Source organism: Carya illinoinensis, chromosome 10 (assembly GCF_018687715.1).
Source record: "Carya illinoinensis cultivar Pawnee chromosome 10, C.illinoinensisPawnee_v1, whole genome shotgun sequence".
Taxonomy (NCBI): Eukaryota; Viridiplantae; Streptophyta; class Magnoliopsida; order Fagales; family Juglandaceae; genus Carya; species Carya illinoinensis.
Window position 1 is genome coordinate 816,156 of NC_056761.1, and position 21,004 is coordinate 837,159.

Consider the following 21,004-nt stretch of genomic DNA (forward strand, 5'->3'; position numbering starts at 1 on the left):
CTGCCGTAGCTAATGCACGTCATACGCCAATGAAATATCTCATACCGGCGACTATAATTGCAGGCTCGTCCACTACAAATGGTGTTTGGGCTCGATCCCAATTTCTAATTTAGTTTTTGGCCGAATTAACAAATTGGTTTCCTAAGGGACTTTACCTCAGTATGATTAATGGAGCATTATCTAGCAAGAAACTTTAACAAAAAAAAAAAAAAATGGTGTTGTAAAAAATAATGAGTAATACCGCATATAATTATGGAATACAAGTACTGTGCAGTCGTTTTGAAAAAGAGTAGAGTTTACTATTAAAAAATTATTTATTTATTTTATGTGGGTCCCATATTTATATATTTTTTTAAAATGATTACACGATGATTGCACACTCATGATTGCAACTATCATTTTTTAAAATAATTATTGAAAAAATCAAGTAACTCTAATAAAGTTGTTGAAGACTAGTCATGTCTTTCAAATCTAGATGCACAACAAGCTATCCCTCCCATGCGTGGAGTGCGATATTGAGGCACAAAAGAATGCCGATCTGCTGGCTCCTTACAGATTGTAATCTTCTTGGCCGCCCCCATTGTTATCATCACCCCCACAGGAATATTAACTGCTTAATCAACTATACATTGCATGCGCATTAACAAGGCTTCGGTGGGTTATCCAACCTTGTGCATCCAGAACTAGTGCTGTATGATCAGTCCAAGATTCCAAGTCAATTCGTTCCGACTCCCGATGGTGACTGGAAGCTACTGAACAGGGTAACCGAAGATCAAGGATCAAGGCCCATTCCAATACACGATCTCTATAAGTAGGGAAGCCCAAAAACTCTTTCGATCGAGTCGATGCATAATTTTTTTTTTTTTCCCCTCATACGGAGTGATTTACAAGCCCACGACCCTGGGAAAAAATAAATAAATATTAAGCTTGCAAAACAAAAATTAAAAAAAAAAAAAAAAACAAACAAACAAACGTATATGTCACATAATAAGTGCAATCACGATTCACGAAGGTGGTCTCAGTTGTACTGGTGGCCGGAGTACATACATGAACGAACGCATGAATAGTGAGAATAATGAAAACAGAATCCGACGTTGTAGGTAAGTTCAGTTGTTCATGAACTTCTAATTCACAACTTGTAGTTGCGTCGATCGAGTTCATAAAATTATTTTTAGGATTAAGATCAAATTAGAAATGCACGTTCATAAATTATTTATTTTTAGAACTTATTTATCTTATCATTTACCCTATTTATCAACTTGCTATTTGAACAAAAATAAATAAATAAATAAATAAGACTTAGCAGTACCTCTTGCATGTACAGCTAGCATATAGGACCTAATAAAATGATAATTTCTTTCTTTTATTATTATGTGATATCCCATATGATAAGAATAAGGATAAGTAGTGTATGAATCTCATATTATTTGAAAATGAAAAATTCTTACTATTTATAAGGTTTTAATAGGACTTCAAATGTATCGTTGACTAGTCCTTTTGAGATATAGATCATGTGGTTTGGACATTCTATTATTATGGTGTTATAAATGGTATTAGAGTCTATCCTAATGAAAAATATAGGACTTGAGCTATGCCACCTTTTGACCTTCCATTGAAACATTACATATATTATATATGCTTTATTTGGAAAATATTTTAAGATAGAGGACAAGTAGAGGAGATTATACAAAGCCTGCAATATTGCTTAATACAAACAGAAAAATTATATTGAGAAATTAGAAAAACAATCATAATTATATACAAATAGCATTTTGTTTTTGGCGGACTCTACTAGTAGTGAAAATATTGTTCAAGAGTGGGTTGCAAAGCTGAATACACGGCACGCCATCCCTCCTGCGAGGGATGTGCGACGTCCCAAAAGAATGCTGATTTGGGATTCTCGCAAATTGTATATTTCTTGGCTCCATTTTCATCGACATTCCCGCAGAAATATTTGCTGCTGACACCCAAACAGCATGGCTTCAATGGCGGGTTCTCAAACTTTATACTTCCTGCACACACGTATAAAAGATATATCGAGTACTATAATCAATCTGTATGGGTTCTGAAAGTGAACCAAAGTAATTGAAAAGCCAACATAGCAATATTTAGCAATATCATATGCAGGAAGTTTGCCTACCATTTATCTCAAATATAATTAATTAAGCACATGTATAATATTCATCTATATCTATAATTAGGAGGTGGTTGTTACGTACCTTCGTTCTTGAGGGCAGACGTGAACGAAGCATAAAGATCAATAATGAAAAAAGGAGAATCCTTTGTTTCGCTGTTCAGCTTTTCCACGGCTTGCTTCAATAGAGGATTGTGGAAACTGACCATCGAGTTATAAGTATCATTGCATTGTTGGAATAAGGATGTGTTTGTGACATAAGGGATCAGACATGATCCCCAAGGCTCTAAACCTGTCACGGCTATTTTTTTCACTCCCAAGCCATGAATTCGTTTCAAGTTGATAGCAAGTTGATTGATCACTGTCGTAATGAAAGGTTTCAATCCCTAAAACATGCAGGTCATCAATTTAATTCATGTGAGAAGGTTGATCAACACTACTACGTACTAGCTACTATAATATAAATTAATCCGTACGTTTTTTTAATCACATGATCTGTACGTTGTAGTGAAAGTTCTAGAATCACACGATGAAAATAGGCATGCATGAGGAAACAACGAAATTGTTGATATAGTAATAAACATTTCCACAATGTTTCATTATCTTGCAAGCTGGCTGGAAAATCCTATATTCAGTATATATCATGAGGAGGTGACCAAATCCAAACGCATTATGGGCCTATGGCCACAAATTAGTCCTTTATCTCATTGGGACGTGGACCGGATATCCCAATACCTGCTGCCTACATATACCTAACCCATCAGTAGCCCATGCTTATACATTTACAAGATCAAATGAAATATTTATAAATAATAGTAAAATAATTTAAATTTAAATTTTTATAAAATTTTGGAAAATAAGAGAGAAATAATTAAATAAAAAAATTATTAAATTAAAAGAGGGTTAAAATATAATTTTGAGATTTGAAAAAATTAAATTATTCTTTTATTTTGAAAATTTAGAAAAAATATAATGATAAGGTAACGATTAAACGAAAAAAATTTAAAATTGAAGATATAAAATTATAAAATATTTATATTTGAGTTGTGTTTTTATTTCTCACCTGCGCAGATCCGTTCGTGCGAAGGTAAGTAAAGTGGTCATTGCCAGCGAGACTGACAAAGGACACGGAGCTCTCTAGGTCTTTAGTGGTAAGCACGTTGTCTCTGAGGAGATGTTCGAGAAAATCGATCTGGACTGTCATGTTTGGGCCGGAGACAACGGTATCAAATACACCCGTGCCTCCATAAGCAAAATTCAGTCCGTATTGCAACAATGGAATCCCACGTGATGATGATTTCCACCCTTCATATGGAATCGGAGAATTAAGTCCTAAGAACTTAGCTGCACGCATGCATTAATTTATACATGAATTAAACACAATATATAATAATAGAGATGCTAATTAGTGTAAAATAGTCCTATCATCTGTATATGCATGCAATATTACAAACAGACCATGCATCGTACGTGTCAGCCTTGACTGTACCCCTATAATAATTTTGTGCTATATGCAGATCAAAGAAATAGCCGAATTATGCATATGAGAGGGACACACCAACGTAATCGGTAAGGACAAGGCCATCGGAGAAACGACCAGTTGGATTTCCCGGAAAGCTGATGCCGTAGGGATGTTTCCAAGGGACTAGAGATTTATTGGTGTTGCCTGTGTCAGCATAAGAATCTCCAAAGACGAAGAGCTTTAGCGGACGAATATTAGAGGGTAAATGACGATGTCCTTGCACCGTTTGTTGCCGCCCTGGAAAAAGTCCAACAAGTACATATACATATAGAGAATATTATTAGCCATAAGTACCGGTCAATTTTGACCACAAATACGAAGGGACAGTCTTAATATGGTGTTCTAACCTGAGAGAATAAACAAGAGGAAGCAGCAGAGAACAGAACATGAGAGGAGGTTTTGCATGTCCATTACAACCATAAGAAGATCAGAGGGGCGCACCGAGCGTGAAGCGTTGCACAAAGCGAAGTTTGGTGGAAGTAGATGCAAAAATATTTGGAGGACGACTTCGCAACGGAGAAGATATCTTCGAGATGATCACGATCGACTTAACTTCACAAGTTTATCTATACCCACGATCGAGCTGGCCTGGGCCCTTCACAATGACTTACAGTACGCACCTATATAATTGATTGAGTTATTTACTGCCATGCATGCAGGCATCACATTGTCCCTGTTGAGCTCAATTAAATCCAGAATAAAGTTTTATCAACCCGAATTGAAAAGTTTTTTTTTTTTTTTGGGGTCAACGTCTTATATAACGTTGATTAACTTTCTGTCTATTATTTAAGTTTTGAAAGAAAAAAAAAAACAAAAAACCAGCTTATTAATTTATTGGGAATATTACGACTAAGAACATAAATGCAGCACTACTTACTAGGATTAATTCAGCACGCCTGCCTTTGTTGAACAATCACAATCTATGTAACATGTTTAAGCACGGCATGATCTGATCACACTGTCAACAAGACTATTCGTAAGAGAATAAATAAATCTATCACCTTTACAGGAATTAAGAAGCTACGAATGTGGACGACCATTAATGATATATATATAATAGCTAGCTCCAGCTGTGGGAATGAATGACTGATCATATCTAGAAGGCCAGCGACTATCAAAGATTCAATTTCATGAGACCGCAAGTTGCAGCAACGTAGAACCGTTCATGAAAGTAGGAAACTTCTTCCGTTTTTTTTTCGTGTTTGTTTTCGTTGACCGAGTAAGACTTAACCTCTCATCATGTATTGGCAAATAATTATATTGATTAATAGCAAAATAAGTTATAAAAATAACCGTGAAAAACTAATTATATCATTTACCGGTCATGATCAGTAAAAGATAAAGATAGAGGGAGATCTGATTTGCCTTTTACAATGCGATCGAGTCGTTGTATTTGTTGTACCAAACCAAATTCTTTAATAAACTAATCTGTGAAAACTAATAAGGTAAAAACCTCAACGTTGTCTAATTCTAGAAAACAATTAAACCAGTACGCGGTATTCTGCCAACCGTGTGGCATTATAACAAGAAAGTAAAACATAAAAGATGCTTTATCGAACAAAAGATGTTGACTTTGCAAAAGCAATGGCCCGGGGTGTAAATATTTAAAACGAGAAAAAAAACATAAAGCATAAATTCACATCATATTACACGATTAATGCCTACCAAAATTCAGCGAGAGTTCTGGTTGAGGTTGTTAATACTGGTCCAACCAAACTTGCAGCCGCTTCAAAGAAGCTTCTATTCAAGGAAATTAAGAAAAAGGCGGGTTCCGCGCGTCATCCCAACCAACTCATGACTAGTCTTCGGAGCATATTAATTAAGAAGATGATTAATTATTATTTGAAAATCTAGATTGATCTATCTTTTTGATAGGTAATGATCAATTAAGTTTTATTTATTAGAAAAAGGTACCATAGCCCCAACGTTTTGAAAATGTAGATTCTTCAATAAAGTGTTAATTTGCAAAGAAGACTAAGAATATATGCATGCATGCATCTCAGGACCTGGCTAACTAGCTCCTGGACATTACTTCTTCTGGTAATCGAGTCGTTGATCTAAGTTGAAATGAGTTAAATTCTTTGTGAATAGTAATGAGTTGAGAGGGTGGAGTGAGTTTTGTAGGGTCCATCTATGATGAGTTTAGATGTGTTTGGACGTTAAAATGAGTTTAAAGATATTTATGAAAAATTAAAAGAGTTGTAAATTCTAAGTATAAATAGGTGTTAAATTGAAAATGGTTGTAAATTCTACTTGTAAAGAGATTTTGAGTTGAGATAAATCTAATAATTTAATAGCTGGATGTTAGACTCAACTTAAAATTAGATTTCAGTTGAGTTTAACAATCAAAAGGTGCCTAACAACCAATGACAACCAACTACTGTTTCTATATATGGTTGTGGTGCACGTGTTTGACTCATGAATTAATTATTATTTCGTCATGATAGCCGCAATTAAAATCAACGCACAAGTTGAGATCACGTAGTATTAAGATCATATCTCTCTCTTCTTAATTTTATGAGTAATTGTAAATTTATTTTGGACAACTTAAAGGTAATTACAATCGAGAACTCATATTGTTTATAATTTTATGTTTTAATTATTGTACTTGCATAATTGAACTATTTCATGTTGTTTTCTAAACCATGGTCTGACATGACGAGCTTCGATCTTTTTGGTACGTTAACTCTAATAAAGTTGTTCAAGATGAGTGTCTTTCAAATCTAGATGCACAGCAAGCCATCCCTCCTACGTACATGTAGATAGGATGCGATACTGCGGCACAAAAGAATGCCGATCTGCAGGGCTCCTCGCAGGCCGCCACCATTCATATTTTCACGCTCCCACGTACAGGAATATTAACTGTTTATTATATGATCATAAAATGCATGCGCTACAAGCTGCTAGGCTAATTCGGTACTGGGTTCTCAAACCTTATTATACATCCTGAACGTCACTACAAGAAAAACAGGCTTTTACGACCAATTAATAGCAACGAAAAGAGTATTTGCAACCAATTTTGGTTGCAAATACTCTTTTCGTTGCTATTAATTGGTCGCAAAAGTCCATTTTTCTTGTAGTGCGTCTGGTGTATGATCAGTCGAAGACTAATTACAAGTCAATTTGTCCGATTCCCGTTATTAGTGATTTAAAGCAATTGAAAATTAGGGAAACCGAAGATCAAGGATCTGATCTAACGGCCACTCGAGGGGTACGTACGTAGGGTCTTTAAACTGACAAGGCCCATTCTAGCTAATACGATCTCTATAAATATGCAGGGAGCACAAAAACTCTTTCGAATGATTAATTTATATATAAGCCCACGACCTTGGGAAAACATAAATAAATATTAAGTTTTCAAAAATAAAAATTGAAAAAAAAACATGTATGTTTAATCACAAAAGTGGTCTCAGTTGTACTGGCCGGCCGGAGTATTAGACTCAGTGAACCTATAAAGCATTTTCACATACACAAAAAAGGCATATGTGGCACTGCACCAGTCGAAGGCAAAGAATAGCAGCTTAGTTCCCTCAATGTACAAACAGCAAACACCAAGATATTCTAGAATATCACAATAGAGAATTTGTTAGCATTTTCTTTCAAGTTCTGTAACAGAAAAATATTCATTTTTATTCTTTCTCTCACTGTGTATAAATACATACAAATCATCAATGAAAAGTTAACGTTGAATTAGAAATATTCTATTTTGTCTAACATGGTATCAGAGCTTGTAAGGACTAACGTCCCTTGATCCATGGCTACCTCACCCGTCCAGAACTCCTCTTCCTCTTCAAATCTCTCCTCCTTTTCTCATATCATCACCATCAAACTCAACAATGACAATTACCTTCTATGGAAGGTTCAGATCTCAGCCTACCTCAGAGGTCAAGACCTCTTTGGCTATGTAGATGGGACTCAACTCAGGCCCTCCGAAATCTTACTTGGGTTTACAGATACTGTACCCAAACCAAATCCAGCCTTCACTAAATGGCGCCGAACAGACCAATTGGTGTTAAGCATTTTGTTCTCCTCACCGTCCGACTCCATTCTCGGGCATGTCCATTCTTCCACAACAGCACAAGAGCTATGGCTTTCCCTTGCTTCTATGTTTGTATCACACTCTCAAGCAAAGGAGTTTCAGATTCGGTTTGAACTTACAAACCTCTCCAAAGGAGATCAATCAATTTCTTCATACTTCGGCAAGGTACGCTTTCTCGTTGATTCTCTAGCTGCTACTATGATTCTCTCCCAGACAAGGAAGTAGTCACTTACCTGCTCAATGGCCTCGGCTCCTCTTATGAGTCGTTTAGAACATCTCTTACTACAAGGGTAGACCCTTTTTCTTCTCATGAGTTGTATCAACTCTTGCTTATACATGAAACTCGCATGTCCCATCTAACTCGGAGTGTTATCTCCATTGTTGAGCCATCTGCAAATTTCGGTGCCTCTAGTGGCCGTGGTCGTGGGTCTTCTCGGGGTGGACGTCAAGGTAGAGGCAGGGGTAGAAACTTTAACCCTCCTCGTGGTGGACGATCACCTTCCTCTCAGAATTCTGCCCAACGCTGCACATCTCAACGACCCACGTGCCAAGTCTGCAACAAAACAGGACATATTGCTCTTCAATGCTATCACAGGTTTGATCATTGAACAGAAAACTCCTCACATTACAAACAAATGGTGGAGGCGAATTTAAACCCTTAACTCCATTATGTCAAAAATTGGGTATAAATCATCGTTTCTCATGTCCTCACACGCATCAACAAAATGGTCTCGTTGAAAGAAAACATCAGCATATCGTTGAAACCGGGCTCGCCCTCTTAGCCCATTCCTCTCTTCCTTTTTCATATTGGGCCGATGCCTTCGGATGTGTTGTTCATCTCATTAATTTTCTTCCCTCTCCCGTCATTCAAAATCAAACACCACATTTTCGTGTCTATAAATCAGATCCTAACTACACATTTTTAAAAGTTTTCAGTTGTCAATGTTGGCCTAACATTCGACCCTGTCTTGCCAATAAACTCAATTTTCATTCAGTTGCTTGTTTATTTTTAGGATATAGTTCTTCACATAAGGGCTATAAATGTTTAGACATAAAAAATAATCGTCTGTACATCTCACGAGATGTAGTATTTGATGAAGTTTCATTTCTGTTTTCTAAACCCCAGCCCAATCCTCATTCAATTACTCCACGTTCTGCTACAGCCCATCTACCTATCTTTCAGCCCTCCATACTTGGACCTGGCCCAAGCCCATCTTTTCCTACATCAGAAAACCAGTCTTCGTCTACCTCTAGTTCCCCTGTTTTCTCTTCCGCTATCTCGCCACATAGTGCCTCTCCCTTCATCTCAAAGTCATCTACACTAGTCTTGGCTCCACCCCGGTCTCCCATCATCACCCGCGCCCAAACAAATTCTTCCAGACCTTGGACTTACACGGATGGCACCGTTCCATACCCCTCACGTCTTTGCCTCACAACCTCTGCAACTGTCCCAGACGAACCTTCTAGTTACTCCATCGCCTCAAAATTTTCTGAATGGAAGGATGCAATGTCTCAGGAGTTTATGGCCCTGCAAAAGAATAAAACATGGACTTTAGTTCCCTTCACTTCTGCGACTAACATTCTTGGCTGTAGGTGAGTTTTTCGTACAAAAACTAATGTAGATGGCTCCTTCCAGCATAGAAATGTACGTCTAGTCGCCAAAGGGTATCATCAACTCCATGGCTTGGACTATAATGAGACATTTAGTCCATTAGTAAAGCCCTCGACTATACGGTTGATCTTATCTATTGCTGTCACCCGTGCATGGCCCTTGCACCAAATTGATATTCAAAATGCCTTTTTGCATGGAAATTTAACTGATGATGTCTATATGCAGCAACCTCAGGGTTTTATTGATCCTCACAAGCCCACACATGTATGCAAGCTGTAGAAAGCTATATACGGTCTCAAGGAAGCCCCAATGGCATGGTTTGCTCAACTCAGTTCTTGGCTTCTCGGATATGGATTTCTTGCATCACGGGCAGATCCTTCTCTTTTCATTTTAACTCATGGTGATCTTCATATGTACTTACTAGTCTATGTTGATGACATAGTCATCACCTCCTTTAAGTCTCTAGCACTTGATTTTTTTTTAGAGGATTTAAGTCGTGCCTTTCCAGTAAAAGACTTGGGAAGTTTATCCTACTTCCTTGGCCTAGAAGTTGACTACACATCTGCAGGTGTCTTAGTCACTCAACAAAAATATATCCACTCCTTACTTGTCCGCAACAAAATGGTTCATGCAAAGCCCATCTTTTCTCCCATGGCAACATCCTTGAAGCTCTCTAAGTTTGACTCCCATGACTTTGATGATCCATCACTATACAGAAGCATTGTTGGTAGCCTACAGTACCTATCTCTCACTCGACCCGACATCTCCTTCGCTGTCAACAAAATCTGCCAATTCATGCATACTCCCAAAAATTCTCACTGGGTTGCTGTCAAGAGAGTTCTCAGGTATCTTAAAGCTAGCATCAATTATGGTCTTCTCTTTAAAAAACAGTCCAATCTCACCCTTCAAGCATACTCAGATGTAGATTGGGGGGCTTTCCAGATGATCGCCGATCAACAAGAGGCTTCTATGTTTTTCTGGGTAATCACCTCATCTCTTGGAGTTCGAAAAAGCAGAAAACTGTAGCTCGTTCATCAATAGAGGCTGAGTATAAGTCTCTGGCCTCTTCAGCTGCAGAAGTCATTTGGCTTCAAACTGTTCTTCAAGAATTGGGTATACCTCTAGCCAAAGCTCCAATTCTTTGGTGTAGCAATATTGTTGCGACTTTTCTCTCAACCAATCCAGTTTATCACTCGAAGACCAAGCATATGGATATAGATTTTCATTTCGTTAGAGATCGAGTTGCTGCCCGCACTCTTCAAGTTCAGTTTTGCAGCTCAAAGGATCAAATAGCAGATGTACTTACAAAGCCTTTTGTCTCAGACAAATTCATTCTCTTTAGATCGAGCCTTACTGTGGTTGATACCCCACTAGACTCGAGGGGCGTATTAGACTCAGTGAACCTATGGAGCATTTTCACAGACACAATGAAGGCATATGTGGCACTGCACCAGTTGAAGGCAAACAACAGCAGCAGAGTTCCCTCAAGGTACAAACAGCAGACACCAAGATATTCTAGAATATTACAGTAGAGAATTAGTTAGCATTTTCTTTCAAGTTCTGTAACAGAGAAATATTCATTTTTATTCCTTCTCTCACTGTGTATAAATACATACAAATCATCAATGAAAAGTTAACGTTGAATTGGAAATATTCTATTTTGTCTAACACAGAGTACAACATGATCGACGAAAGCATGATGAGAATAATGAAAACAGAATCCGACATTGTTTAATTAGCTAGACGTTGTTGATAAACTTCTCCACGACTTGTTGCGTCAAGTACTTCATAAAATTATTTTTAGGATTAAGATCATATTAATGATCATGAGTTCATAAAATTATTTTTAGGATTAAGATCATATTAATGATCATGAGTTCATAAAATTATTTTTAGGATCACTTATTTATCTTCTCATTTATCCTATTTATCAATTACGTATACTTGCTATTTGAACATAAAAGAAAAAAGAAAAAAATAAGTCTCGGCACCCCATGCATGTACGTACAACATAGAGGACCTAATAATTAAATGATAATTTCATTTCTATTATTACTTATGATTTATTTGGAAAATATTTAAGATAGATCAGGACAAGTAGTAGAGGATCCTGCCGCCTACCTAATAGCATTAATATTGGTAATTATGCCAGAGGAGATTATTCATTATACATAGCCTCATGCATTGCTTAATTAATAGTTTTTTTTTGGGGCGAACTGATCATGATCTAGTGGAGAAAATATTGTTCAAGAGTGGCTTGCAAAGCTGAATACACAGCACGCCATCCCTCCTGCGAAGGATGAGCTAAGTCCCAAAAGAATCCTGATTTGGGATTCTCACAAAGTGTATATCTCTTGGCTCCATTTTCATCTACCCTCCCACAGGTAAAATATTCGCCGCTTATAGTAAAATATTCGCCGCTTACAGTAGTACCCAAACAGCATGGCTTCAATGGATTCTCAAACTTTATACTTCCTGCAGCACACACGTATAAAACATATATCGAGTACGTACGTACTAGATTAGTCAATTTGTATCACGAGTTCTGAAAGTGAACCAAAAGTAATATATACATGATTGCAAATTAGGTCACACTCGAGGGGCAGTGGTGTTGTTAAAGGTTGCAGAATGCATGCCCAAGCTAGCTAACACCAAGTAATATTTATGGAAGCTTGCCTACTGTATATATTTCTTTAATAAGCACAAATTGTATAATCCTGATCTAAATATATATATATATATATAGGATCGAGGTGGTTGTTACCTTCGTTCTTGATGGCGGACGTGAACGAAGCATAAAGATCAATAATGAAAAAGGGAGAATCCTCTGTTTCCTTGTTCAGCTTTTCCACGGTTTGATTCAATAGAAGATTGTGGAAACCGAGGAACGAGTTATATGTCTCATTGCACTGTTGGAATGAGGATGTGCCTGTGAAAATAGGGAGACATCCAAAAGGCACTATACCTGTCACGGCTATTTTTTTAACTCCCAAGCCATGAATTCGTTTCAAGTTGATAGCAAGTTGATTGACCACTGTCGTAATGAAAGATTGCAATCCCTAAAACAGATCAATTTAATTTAAAACAGACCAATTTGTTTTTTGCAATAAACAAATCCAGTCCAGTAAAAACATTTCTGCGAGAAGCACTAGAATCACACGAAGAAGAGTAATGGTATAAAGATTAATTGTTAATATGGTATCAAGATTAATGATTAATCATGGAACTCAAGATAACAAACATTAATTTCCACTATGTTTCATTATCTTGCGAGGATGGAAAATCTTATATTCAGTATGAGACGATGACCAAATCCAAACGCATTATGGCCACAAATTAGTCTACTGAGACGGTGACCAAATCCAAACGCAGCGTGGCCACAAATTAGTCTACAGAGACGGAGAATAAATCCAAACGCAGTATGGCCACAAATTAGTCCAATACTCCTAGTACCTGCTGCTACCTAACCACTAGGGCCATGCTTAACTAGCTATGACATTCAGACAACGACACGATCGAAAACTAAATAGCCAAAAACATCCCCCCAGATCAATTGAATTTGATAGAACAAACATAGGAAAAATATAGGATTAACTATTTGGTTCTCTCAAATTATCGTTAAATTATTAATTATCTTTAAAAAAATTTAATCTGTATTATTTCAGTACTCCTTCGTTTAAATTTTTAAAAACAAAAGTACTATACGAGAAAAATAAATAAATAAAAGGAGGTGAATTAATCAACACGTGGAATGAGGAGTTGAATTTGACACCCTTCACGTACCATGACATATTGCATGATGATAATGTTACGTACATTAAATGAATGGGAAGATATAAATGTTGGATTAATTTCAACGTATAATTAATTATATACACATATTCAAAATATATTCAATGGAGTAATCAAGAAAGATTAGTAGGTTAAGTAATATATAGGAGTTTATATCAAGTACGAGTATTTATGTGCAGGTACGTAGAATATTTCTCACCTCAGAAGATCCGTTCGTGCCAATGTAAGCTAAGTAGTCTTTACCAGCGAGACTGACCAAGGACACGGAGCTCTCTAGGTCTTTAGCGGTAAACACGTTGTCTTTGAGAAGATGTTCGAGGATATCGATCTGGACTGTCATTTTTGGGCTGGGGAAAACGGTAACAAATACACCCGTGCCTCCATAAGCAAAATTCATTCCGTATTTCAACAATGGAATCCCACGTGATGATGATTTCCACCCTTCATATGGAATCGGAGACTTAAGTCCCAAGAACTTAGCTGCATGCATGCATTAATTTATACAATTAAACACAATATATAATAATAGAGATGCTAATTAGTGTAAAATAGTCCTGTCATCTGTATATGCATGCAATATTACAAACAGACCATGCAGCGTACATGTCAGCCTTTGGGCTTTGAGTACTGTACCCCTATAATAATTTTGTGATCCAGAAGAGGCATTGAGCCAGCGTCCTATATATAGTATAGCAGTAACATGAAATGCAGATCAAAGAAATAGCCAAATTATGCATATGAGAGGGACACACCAACATAATCGGTAAGGACACGGCCATCCGAGAAACGACCAGCTGGTTTTCCCGGAAAGGTGATGCCATAGGGATATTTCCAAGCGGATTGAGATTTATTGGTGTTGCCTGTGTCAGCATAAGAATCTCCAAAGACGAAGAGTTTCAGCGGACGAATATTAGAGGGTACATGATGATGTCCTTGCACAGCTTGTTGCCGCCCTGGAAAAAGTCCAACAAGTACACATACATAAGGAGAATATTATTAGCGACAATTAAGTACTGGTCAATTTTGACGAGAAATACGAAAGGGACAATCTTAATATATATGGTGTTGTAACCAGAGAGGATGGAGAAGAGGAAGCAGAAGCAGCAGAGAACAGAACAGAGGAGCTTTTGCGTGTCCATTTCAACCATAAGAAGATCAGAAGCTCGCGCCGAGCGTACGTGAAGCGATGCACAAAGCGAAGTTTGGTGGAAGTAGATGCAAAAATAAATTCCTAATGCTCGCAGTATATAATATATAAAGTTGCCGTGAAACATAAGTTCACTGGTGGGGTCACCTTCGAGATGATCACGATTGAGTTAATTCCTAAATTCCTTGCACCGCTTGTTGCCGGCCTGCAAAAAGTCTAACAAGTACATATACATATAGAGAATATTATTAGCAAAAAGTACTGATCAATTTTGACGACAAACACGAAAGGGACATGACTCTTAATATGGTGTTGTAAATTGAGAAAATGGACAAGAGGAAGCAACAGAGAACAGAACAGAGGAGCTTTTGCGTGTCCATTACAGCCACAAGAAGAGAAGCGCACCGAGCGTGAAGCGTTGCACAGAGACAAATCTTGGTGGAAGTAGATGCAAAATATGTGGACGAGCCCGCAATGAAGAAGATATTGGATGCCTACATTCCTAATGCTAGCTCGTATTATATATAGTGGCTATGAAGCACAAGTTAATTTACAGGTAGAAAAAAATATATATATAAAAGTGTTGTTCTAATCATCAATTGTGTAATATAGGACTGCAGAGTAAAAGAATTATGAGTACATGTAGAAATTTCCATATTGATAAGCAACCACACGTGAATGGCGTGGTGACTGAGGAGAAGATATTATTATTTTTTTTTAATTTTTATTTATTTAATGATTAAGAAAATATGTTTTTTTAATAATTTTGTAAGTTTTTTTTATATATTTAAGAGGATTAAAAAAATTGACCGTATCGGTGGAATGTGTCGGCGGAGCTATCGGTGGCTATTTTTTTTCTAGGTCAACATTAACGTTCATTAATTTTCTATCTATTATTTAATTGTTGAAGAAAAAAGCAAGCTAGCTGATTTATTAATTGGGAATATGATTAAGAACGAACGTCATACTGATACATGCATTATTATTAGAATAAATTCAAAAGAAGCACGCCTTTGTTGATCAATCATAATCCCACTATCGACAAGACTATTAATCGTAACAGAATAAAGAATAAGAAGATGATTAATTATTATTTGAAAATCTAGATTAATCTTTCTTTTTGACAGGTAATGATCAATTAAGTTTTATTCATGATTAGAAAAAGGTATAGCCCCAATATATATTTTGAAATTAATTTAGAATCTTCATTAAAGTGTTTGCAAAGAAGACTAACATGTAATATATGCATATGGTGTTTCTAATTTCTATACATGGTTGTGGTGCATGAACGAAATGCATGCGCAACAAGCTGCTAGGCTAATTCGATACTGGGTTAACAAACCTTATACATGTAGAACGTCTGCTGTATGATCATCAGTCGAAGATTAATTACGAGTCAATTTGTTCGATTCCCGATTGTGATTGAAAGCAATTGTAAAGGGAAACCGAAGATCAAGGATCTGAATGGCCATTCAAGGGGCACGTACGTAGGCCCTAGGGTCTTTAAATTGACAAGGCCCATTCTAACACGAGATCTCTATAAATATGGAAGCCCAAAAACTCTTTCGAATGATTAATTTATATATATAAGCCCACACGACCTTGGGAAAACATAAATAAATATTAAGTTTGCAAAAATAAAAATTGAAAAAAAAAACGTATGTGTGTAGTCACGAAGGTGGTCTCGGTTGTACTCCGCCGGAGTACGGACATGATCAACGAACGCATGAATTGTGAGAGTAATGAAAACAGAAGCCGACGTTGTTTAATCAGAAGTTCATGCAGATCAACTTCTCCACGTACGAGTTGTTGCGTCAAGCACTTCATAAAATTATTTTTAGGATCACTTATTTATCTTATCATTTATCCTATTTTGCAATCACTTGCAATTAAACAGAAAAGAAAAAAGAAGTCACAGCACCCCATGCATGTACGTACAAAATAGAGGACCTAATAATTAAATGATAATTTTATTTCTATTATTACGTATGATTTATTTGGAAAATATTTTAGATAGAGGACAAGTAGTAGAGGATCCTGCCGCCTACCTAATAGCATTAATATTGGTAACTATGCCAGAGGAAATTATTCGTTATCCAAAGCCTCATGCATTGCTTAATTAATAATTTTTTTTTTTAATTGGCCGGACTGATTATGATCATCTAGTGGAGAAAATATTGTTCAAGAGTGGCTTGCAAAGCTGAATACACAGCACGCCATCCCTGCTGCGAGGGATGAGCTGCGTCCCAAAAGAATGCTGATTTGGGATTCTCACAAAGTGTATATAACTTGGCTCCATTTTCATCTACCCTTCCGCAGAAATATTCGCTGCTGACACCCAAACAGCATGGCTTCAATGGCGGGTTCTCAAACTTTATACTTCCTGCATACACGTATAAAAGATATATCGAGTACGTACAAGATTAATCAATCTGTATGAATTGATCTGAAATTGAACCAAAAGTAATTCAAAATTAATAGGCTCACACTCGAGGGGTAGACTGGGAAGTAGTACTATTTAGGGGTGTAACGTACGGTCTGGTTTAATTAATCCGGTTTTGGATAAAATTTGAAACCGAACCGGTATGAATCAGTTTTACATTTTCAATAATTGATTCCACATGATCAGTTACTCTTATAAACCGGTTCTTCCGGTTTTATCAGTTCCAGCCCGATTCGGTCCATTTTTTCGATTTTAATATACTATATTATATATTATAAAATATATACTATATTAGTATAGTATATAATACTATAATAATAATATATTGTAGTATATTATAATATATATTATAATTGTATTATAAACTATAGTGATATATTATAGTATATTATAATATATAATGATATAGTATTAGTATAATTATTAATATGCACTATATAGTATTAGTATAATTATTAATATGTACTATATAATATCAGTATAACTATTATTACAATAGACATTAATGGCATAAGATTTTAAAATTTAATATTAAGTTAATTAGTAATTTATTATATAATACAAAACTATTTTATATATAGTTATGTATTATATATAAAAATTATATACAATATCAAAAATTAAAAATATATATATATTAAATGGTCCAATCCAGTTTTAGAAAAATAAAAATTAGAATCAGACTGATTTTGAAAAAAATAAAACCAGTACTGGACTAAACCAAATTCAGTACCGGATCAAACCCACTGGTTCTGTCTGGTTCACCGGTTTTTTTTACACCCTTAGTCCTATTGTTAAATGTTGGACAATGCATGCCCATGCTAGCAAACACACCAAGTAATATTTATGGAAGCTTGCCTAGTACTATATATATATCTTTCTTTAATATATAAGCACATATTGTATGATCATGATCTAAATATATATATAGGATCGAGGTGGCCGGTTGTTACCTTCGTTCTTGATGGCGGACGTGAACGAAGCATAAAGATCAATAATGAAAAAGGGAGAATCCTTCGTTTCCCTGTTCAGCTTTTCCACGGTTTGGTTCAATAGAAGATTGTGGAAACCGACGAATGAGTTATACGTCTCATTGCACTGCTGGAAGGAGGATTTGCCTGTGAAAGGAGGGAGACATCCAAAAGGCACTATACCTGTCACGGCTATTTTTTTAACTCCCAAGCCATGAATTCGTTTCAAGTTGATGGCAAGTTGATTGACCACTGTTGTAATGAAAGATTGCAATCCCTAAAACAGATCAATTTAATTCAGTTTATAAGGTTAGACACTACTAATTAATACTTAATTTTTGGTATTAATTAATTAATACGAAAGCAATTAATTAATCTAAAATCATATGTAATTTCTCTTTTGAAAACATATATAATAATATTAAAAAACTATTAGCTAACATCCTTTTAATCATCCCCGAGCTTATGTAACATAATCAAATTATTGATTAATTAGAATGTAAGTAAATAATGATAAATAATTTTATAATAATCGGAGATATATTTAAAGGGATAATGATATGATTAAGGGGATATGGACAACATGACTTCTCTTCGAAGAAATACTACAACAGTATTAATGTTTTTAATTTATTGGACCGGATTTCTTATCACAAAATCCGGTCCAGTAAAAACATTTCTGTTGGAAAGCTTTAGAATTACACGAAGAAGAGTTATGGCATAAAGATTAATCATGGAACTCAAGATAACAAACATTAATTTCCACTATGTTTCATTATCTTGCAAGGATGGAAAATCTTATATTCTGCATGAGACGGTGACCAAATCCAAACGCAGTATGGCCACAAATTTGTCCAATGCTACTCTCTCTCTCTCATTAACAAATCATTGGGCCACGTTGGATACCAGTACCTGCTGCCACCTAACCCGCCCACTAGGGCCATGCTTATGACAATTAAACAACGACACGATCGAAAACTAGATAGACTTAATTACATAGGAAAAATATAGGATTGACTATTTGGTTTCCGATCCTCAAATTATCGTTAAATCATTAATTATCTTTAAATTTTTTTAATCTGTATTATTTCAGTACTCCTTTTAAATTTTAAGAGAACAAAACTATAGGAGAAAAAATAAATAAACAGAAGGAGGTGAATTAATCAACACGTGGAATAAGGATTTGAATTGGACACCCTTCACGTACCATGACATATTGCATGATGATAATGTTACGTACATTACCAATATTCTATTTGTCTGATCATCTATAGCATAAATGAACGGGACGATAATGTTGGATTAATTTCAACGTATAATTTAATTATATACATATATTCAATGGAGTTATCAAGAAAGATTATGTTAAGTAATTATATATAGGAATTTATATGTACGATCAGTATATATATATTTATGTGCAGGCGAGGTAGGTAGAATGTTTCTCACCTCAGCAGATCCATTCGTGCTAATGTGGGTAAAGTAGTCATTACCCGCGAGACTGACAAAGGACACGGAGCCCTCTAGGTCTTTAGCGGTAAACACGTTGTCTTTGAGAAGATGTTCGAAGAAATCGATCTGGACTGTCATTTTTGGGCCGGGGAAAATAGTATCAAATACACCCGTGCCTCCATAAGCAAAATTCATTCCGTGTTTCAACAATGGAATCCCACATGATGATGATTTCCACCCTTCATATGGAATCGGAGACTCAAGTCCTAAGAACTTAGCTGCATGCATGCATTAATTTGTACAATAATATTTAAACACAATAATATTGGAGAGGCTAATATAGTATAGCAGTAACATGATATTCAGATAAAAGAAATAGCTAAATTATGCATATGAGAGCGAGGGACACACCAACGTAATCGGCAAGGACACGGCCATCGGAGAAACGACCAGCTGGTTTTCCCGGAAAGGTGATGCCATAGGGAAATATCCAAGCGGCTTGAGATTTATTGGTGTTGCCTGTGTCAGCATAAGAATCCCCAAAGACGAAGAGCTTTAGCGGACGAATATCAGAGGGTACATAATGTCCTTGCACGGCTTGTTGCCGGCCTGGAAAAAGTCCAGCAAGTACATATACATAAAGAGAATATTATTAGCGAGAAATACTGATCAATTTTGACAACAAATACGAAAGGGACAGTCTTAATATGGTGTTGTAACCTGAGAGAATGGACAAGAGGAAGCAGCAGAGAACAGAACAGAGGAGCTTTTGCGTGTCCATTACAGCTACAAGAAGAGAAAGCGCGCCGAGCGTGACGCTAGCGTTGCACGAAGACAAATTTTGGTGGAAGTAGATGCAAAATATGTGGATATTGGATGCCTACATTCCTAATGCTAGCTCGTATTATATATAGTGGCCATGAAGCACAAGTTTACAGGTGGAGAAAAAAATAAAAGAATTGTTCGATTCAACAAGGTTGTAGTATAAAACTGCGCGCTGAGTAAAAGAATTCTGAATATTGTGGAAATTTCCATATTGATAAATAACCCACAGGAATGGCGGGCTGGTGGCTGAGGATAAGTTATTATATCCACATTCCACGAACATGATGTGTACTAAGCTATGAAAATTAATTAAAGTGCACTTCTTTTTTAATTTTAATATATATGGAATATTGTTCCCTAGCTAGCCGCCCTTACCAATGTTCTTAAATCCAGAATAAATTTTTATCAACCCAATTTGAACGTACGGTTTATATTTTGGAAAATATAAATATTTTTATTTAATGATTAAGTAAATATTTTTTAATAAATTTGTAAATTTTTTAAAAAATATTCAAGAGGATTAAAAAATGTATAAAAACAAATCAATGTGTCGGCGGATCTATCGGCGCGCACGGTGGCTATTTTTTTTGGGTCAACATTAACGTTCATTAATTTTTGAAAAAATCTAATTGCAAGTACAATTGTGTATTAATATGTGCACTAATTTATTGTGATTGGTTAAAAAGTAGATTTTATTGAAAACAGTGCTAATTAAAAATTTAAGTATGAAGTAATTAGTATTGATACGCAGATTAGTACGCGACTTTGTTTGTATGTAGCAAAACTCTTAATTTTCTGTCTATTATTTAATTGTTGAAGAAAAAGAGAAGCTAGCTGATTTATTGGGATTACGATAAGAACGAACGTCATACTATACTGATACATGCATTTTTATTAGAATAAATTCAGAAGAAGCACACCTTTGTTGATCAAATTATCAATTATAATCTGATTGTCAACGAGAGCACTATTCGTAACAGAATAAATAAAGCCCCATTTGGCTTTATTCTATTTCATCCTATCTTAATATTCAATTAATACAATTTAAATATAAATATTTTTTAATC

General features: G+C 35.8%; 3 protein-coding genes across 4 annotated transcripts; all 3 read right to left on the bottom strand.

Moving 5' to 3' along the window:
* Positions 1 to 1,627: 1,627 nt before the first annotated feature.
* Positions 1,628 to 4,687, bottom strand: LOC122279675 (GDSL esterase/lipase At5g03610-like). 2 transcript variants are annotated; one of them, XM_043090446.1, is made up of 6 exons: positions 4,534 to 4,687; positions 4,004 to 4,276; positions 3,693 to 3,893; positions 3,198 to 3,478; positions 2,220 to 2,520; positions 1,628 to 2,012 (listed from the first exon to the last, which is right to left on the bottom strand). In XM_043090446.1, exons 2-6 carry the CDS (start codon positions 4,074 to 4,076, stop codon positions 1,792 to 1,794), a joined length of 1,077 nt encoding a protein of 358 aa, XP_042946380.1. In that variant the 5' UTR covers positions 4,077 to 4,276; positions 4,534 to 4,687; the 3' UTR covers positions 1,628 to 1,791. The 2 variants fall into 2 exon arrangements, with proteins under 2 accessions (XP_042946380.1, XP_042946382.1); XM_043090448.1 differs by having other exon boundaries at positions 4,004 to 4,329; positions 4,534 to 4,665.
* Positions 4,688 to 11,331: 6,644 nt separating this feature from the next.
* On the bottom strand, positions 11,332 to 14,334 carry LOC122278073 (GDSL esterase/lipase At5g03610-like). The gene is made up of 5 exons (XM_043088155.1): positions 14,172 to 14,334; positions 13,852 to 14,052; positions 13,299 to 13,579; positions 12,072 to 12,366; positions 11,332 to 11,782 (listed from the first exon to the last, which is right to left on the bottom strand). The coding sequence occupies exons 1-5, from the start codon at positions 14,245 to 14,247 to the stop codon at positions 11,535 to 11,537; spliced, it is 1,101 nt and encodes a 366-aa protein (XP_042944089.1). The 5' UTR covers positions 14,248 to 14,334; the 3' UTR covers positions 11,332 to 11,534.
* Positions 14,335 to 16,198: 1,864 nt separating this feature from the next.
* On the bottom strand, positions 16,199 to 20,049 carry LOC122279839 (GDSL esterase/lipase At5g03610-like). Its single transcript, XM_043090718.1, has 5 exons — positions 19,833 to 20,049; positions 19,524 to 19,721; positions 19,110 to 19,390; positions 17,643 to 17,937; positions 16,199 to 16,629 (listed from the first exon to the last, which is right to left on the bottom strand). Exons 1-5 carry the CDS (start codon positions 19,891 to 19,893, stop codon positions 16,409 to 16,411), a joined length of 1,056 nt encoding a protein of 351 aa, XP_042946652.1. The 5' UTR covers positions 19,894 to 20,049; the 3' UTR covers positions 16,199 to 16,408.
* Between the last annotated feature and the right edge of the window lie 955 nt (positions 20,050 to 21,004).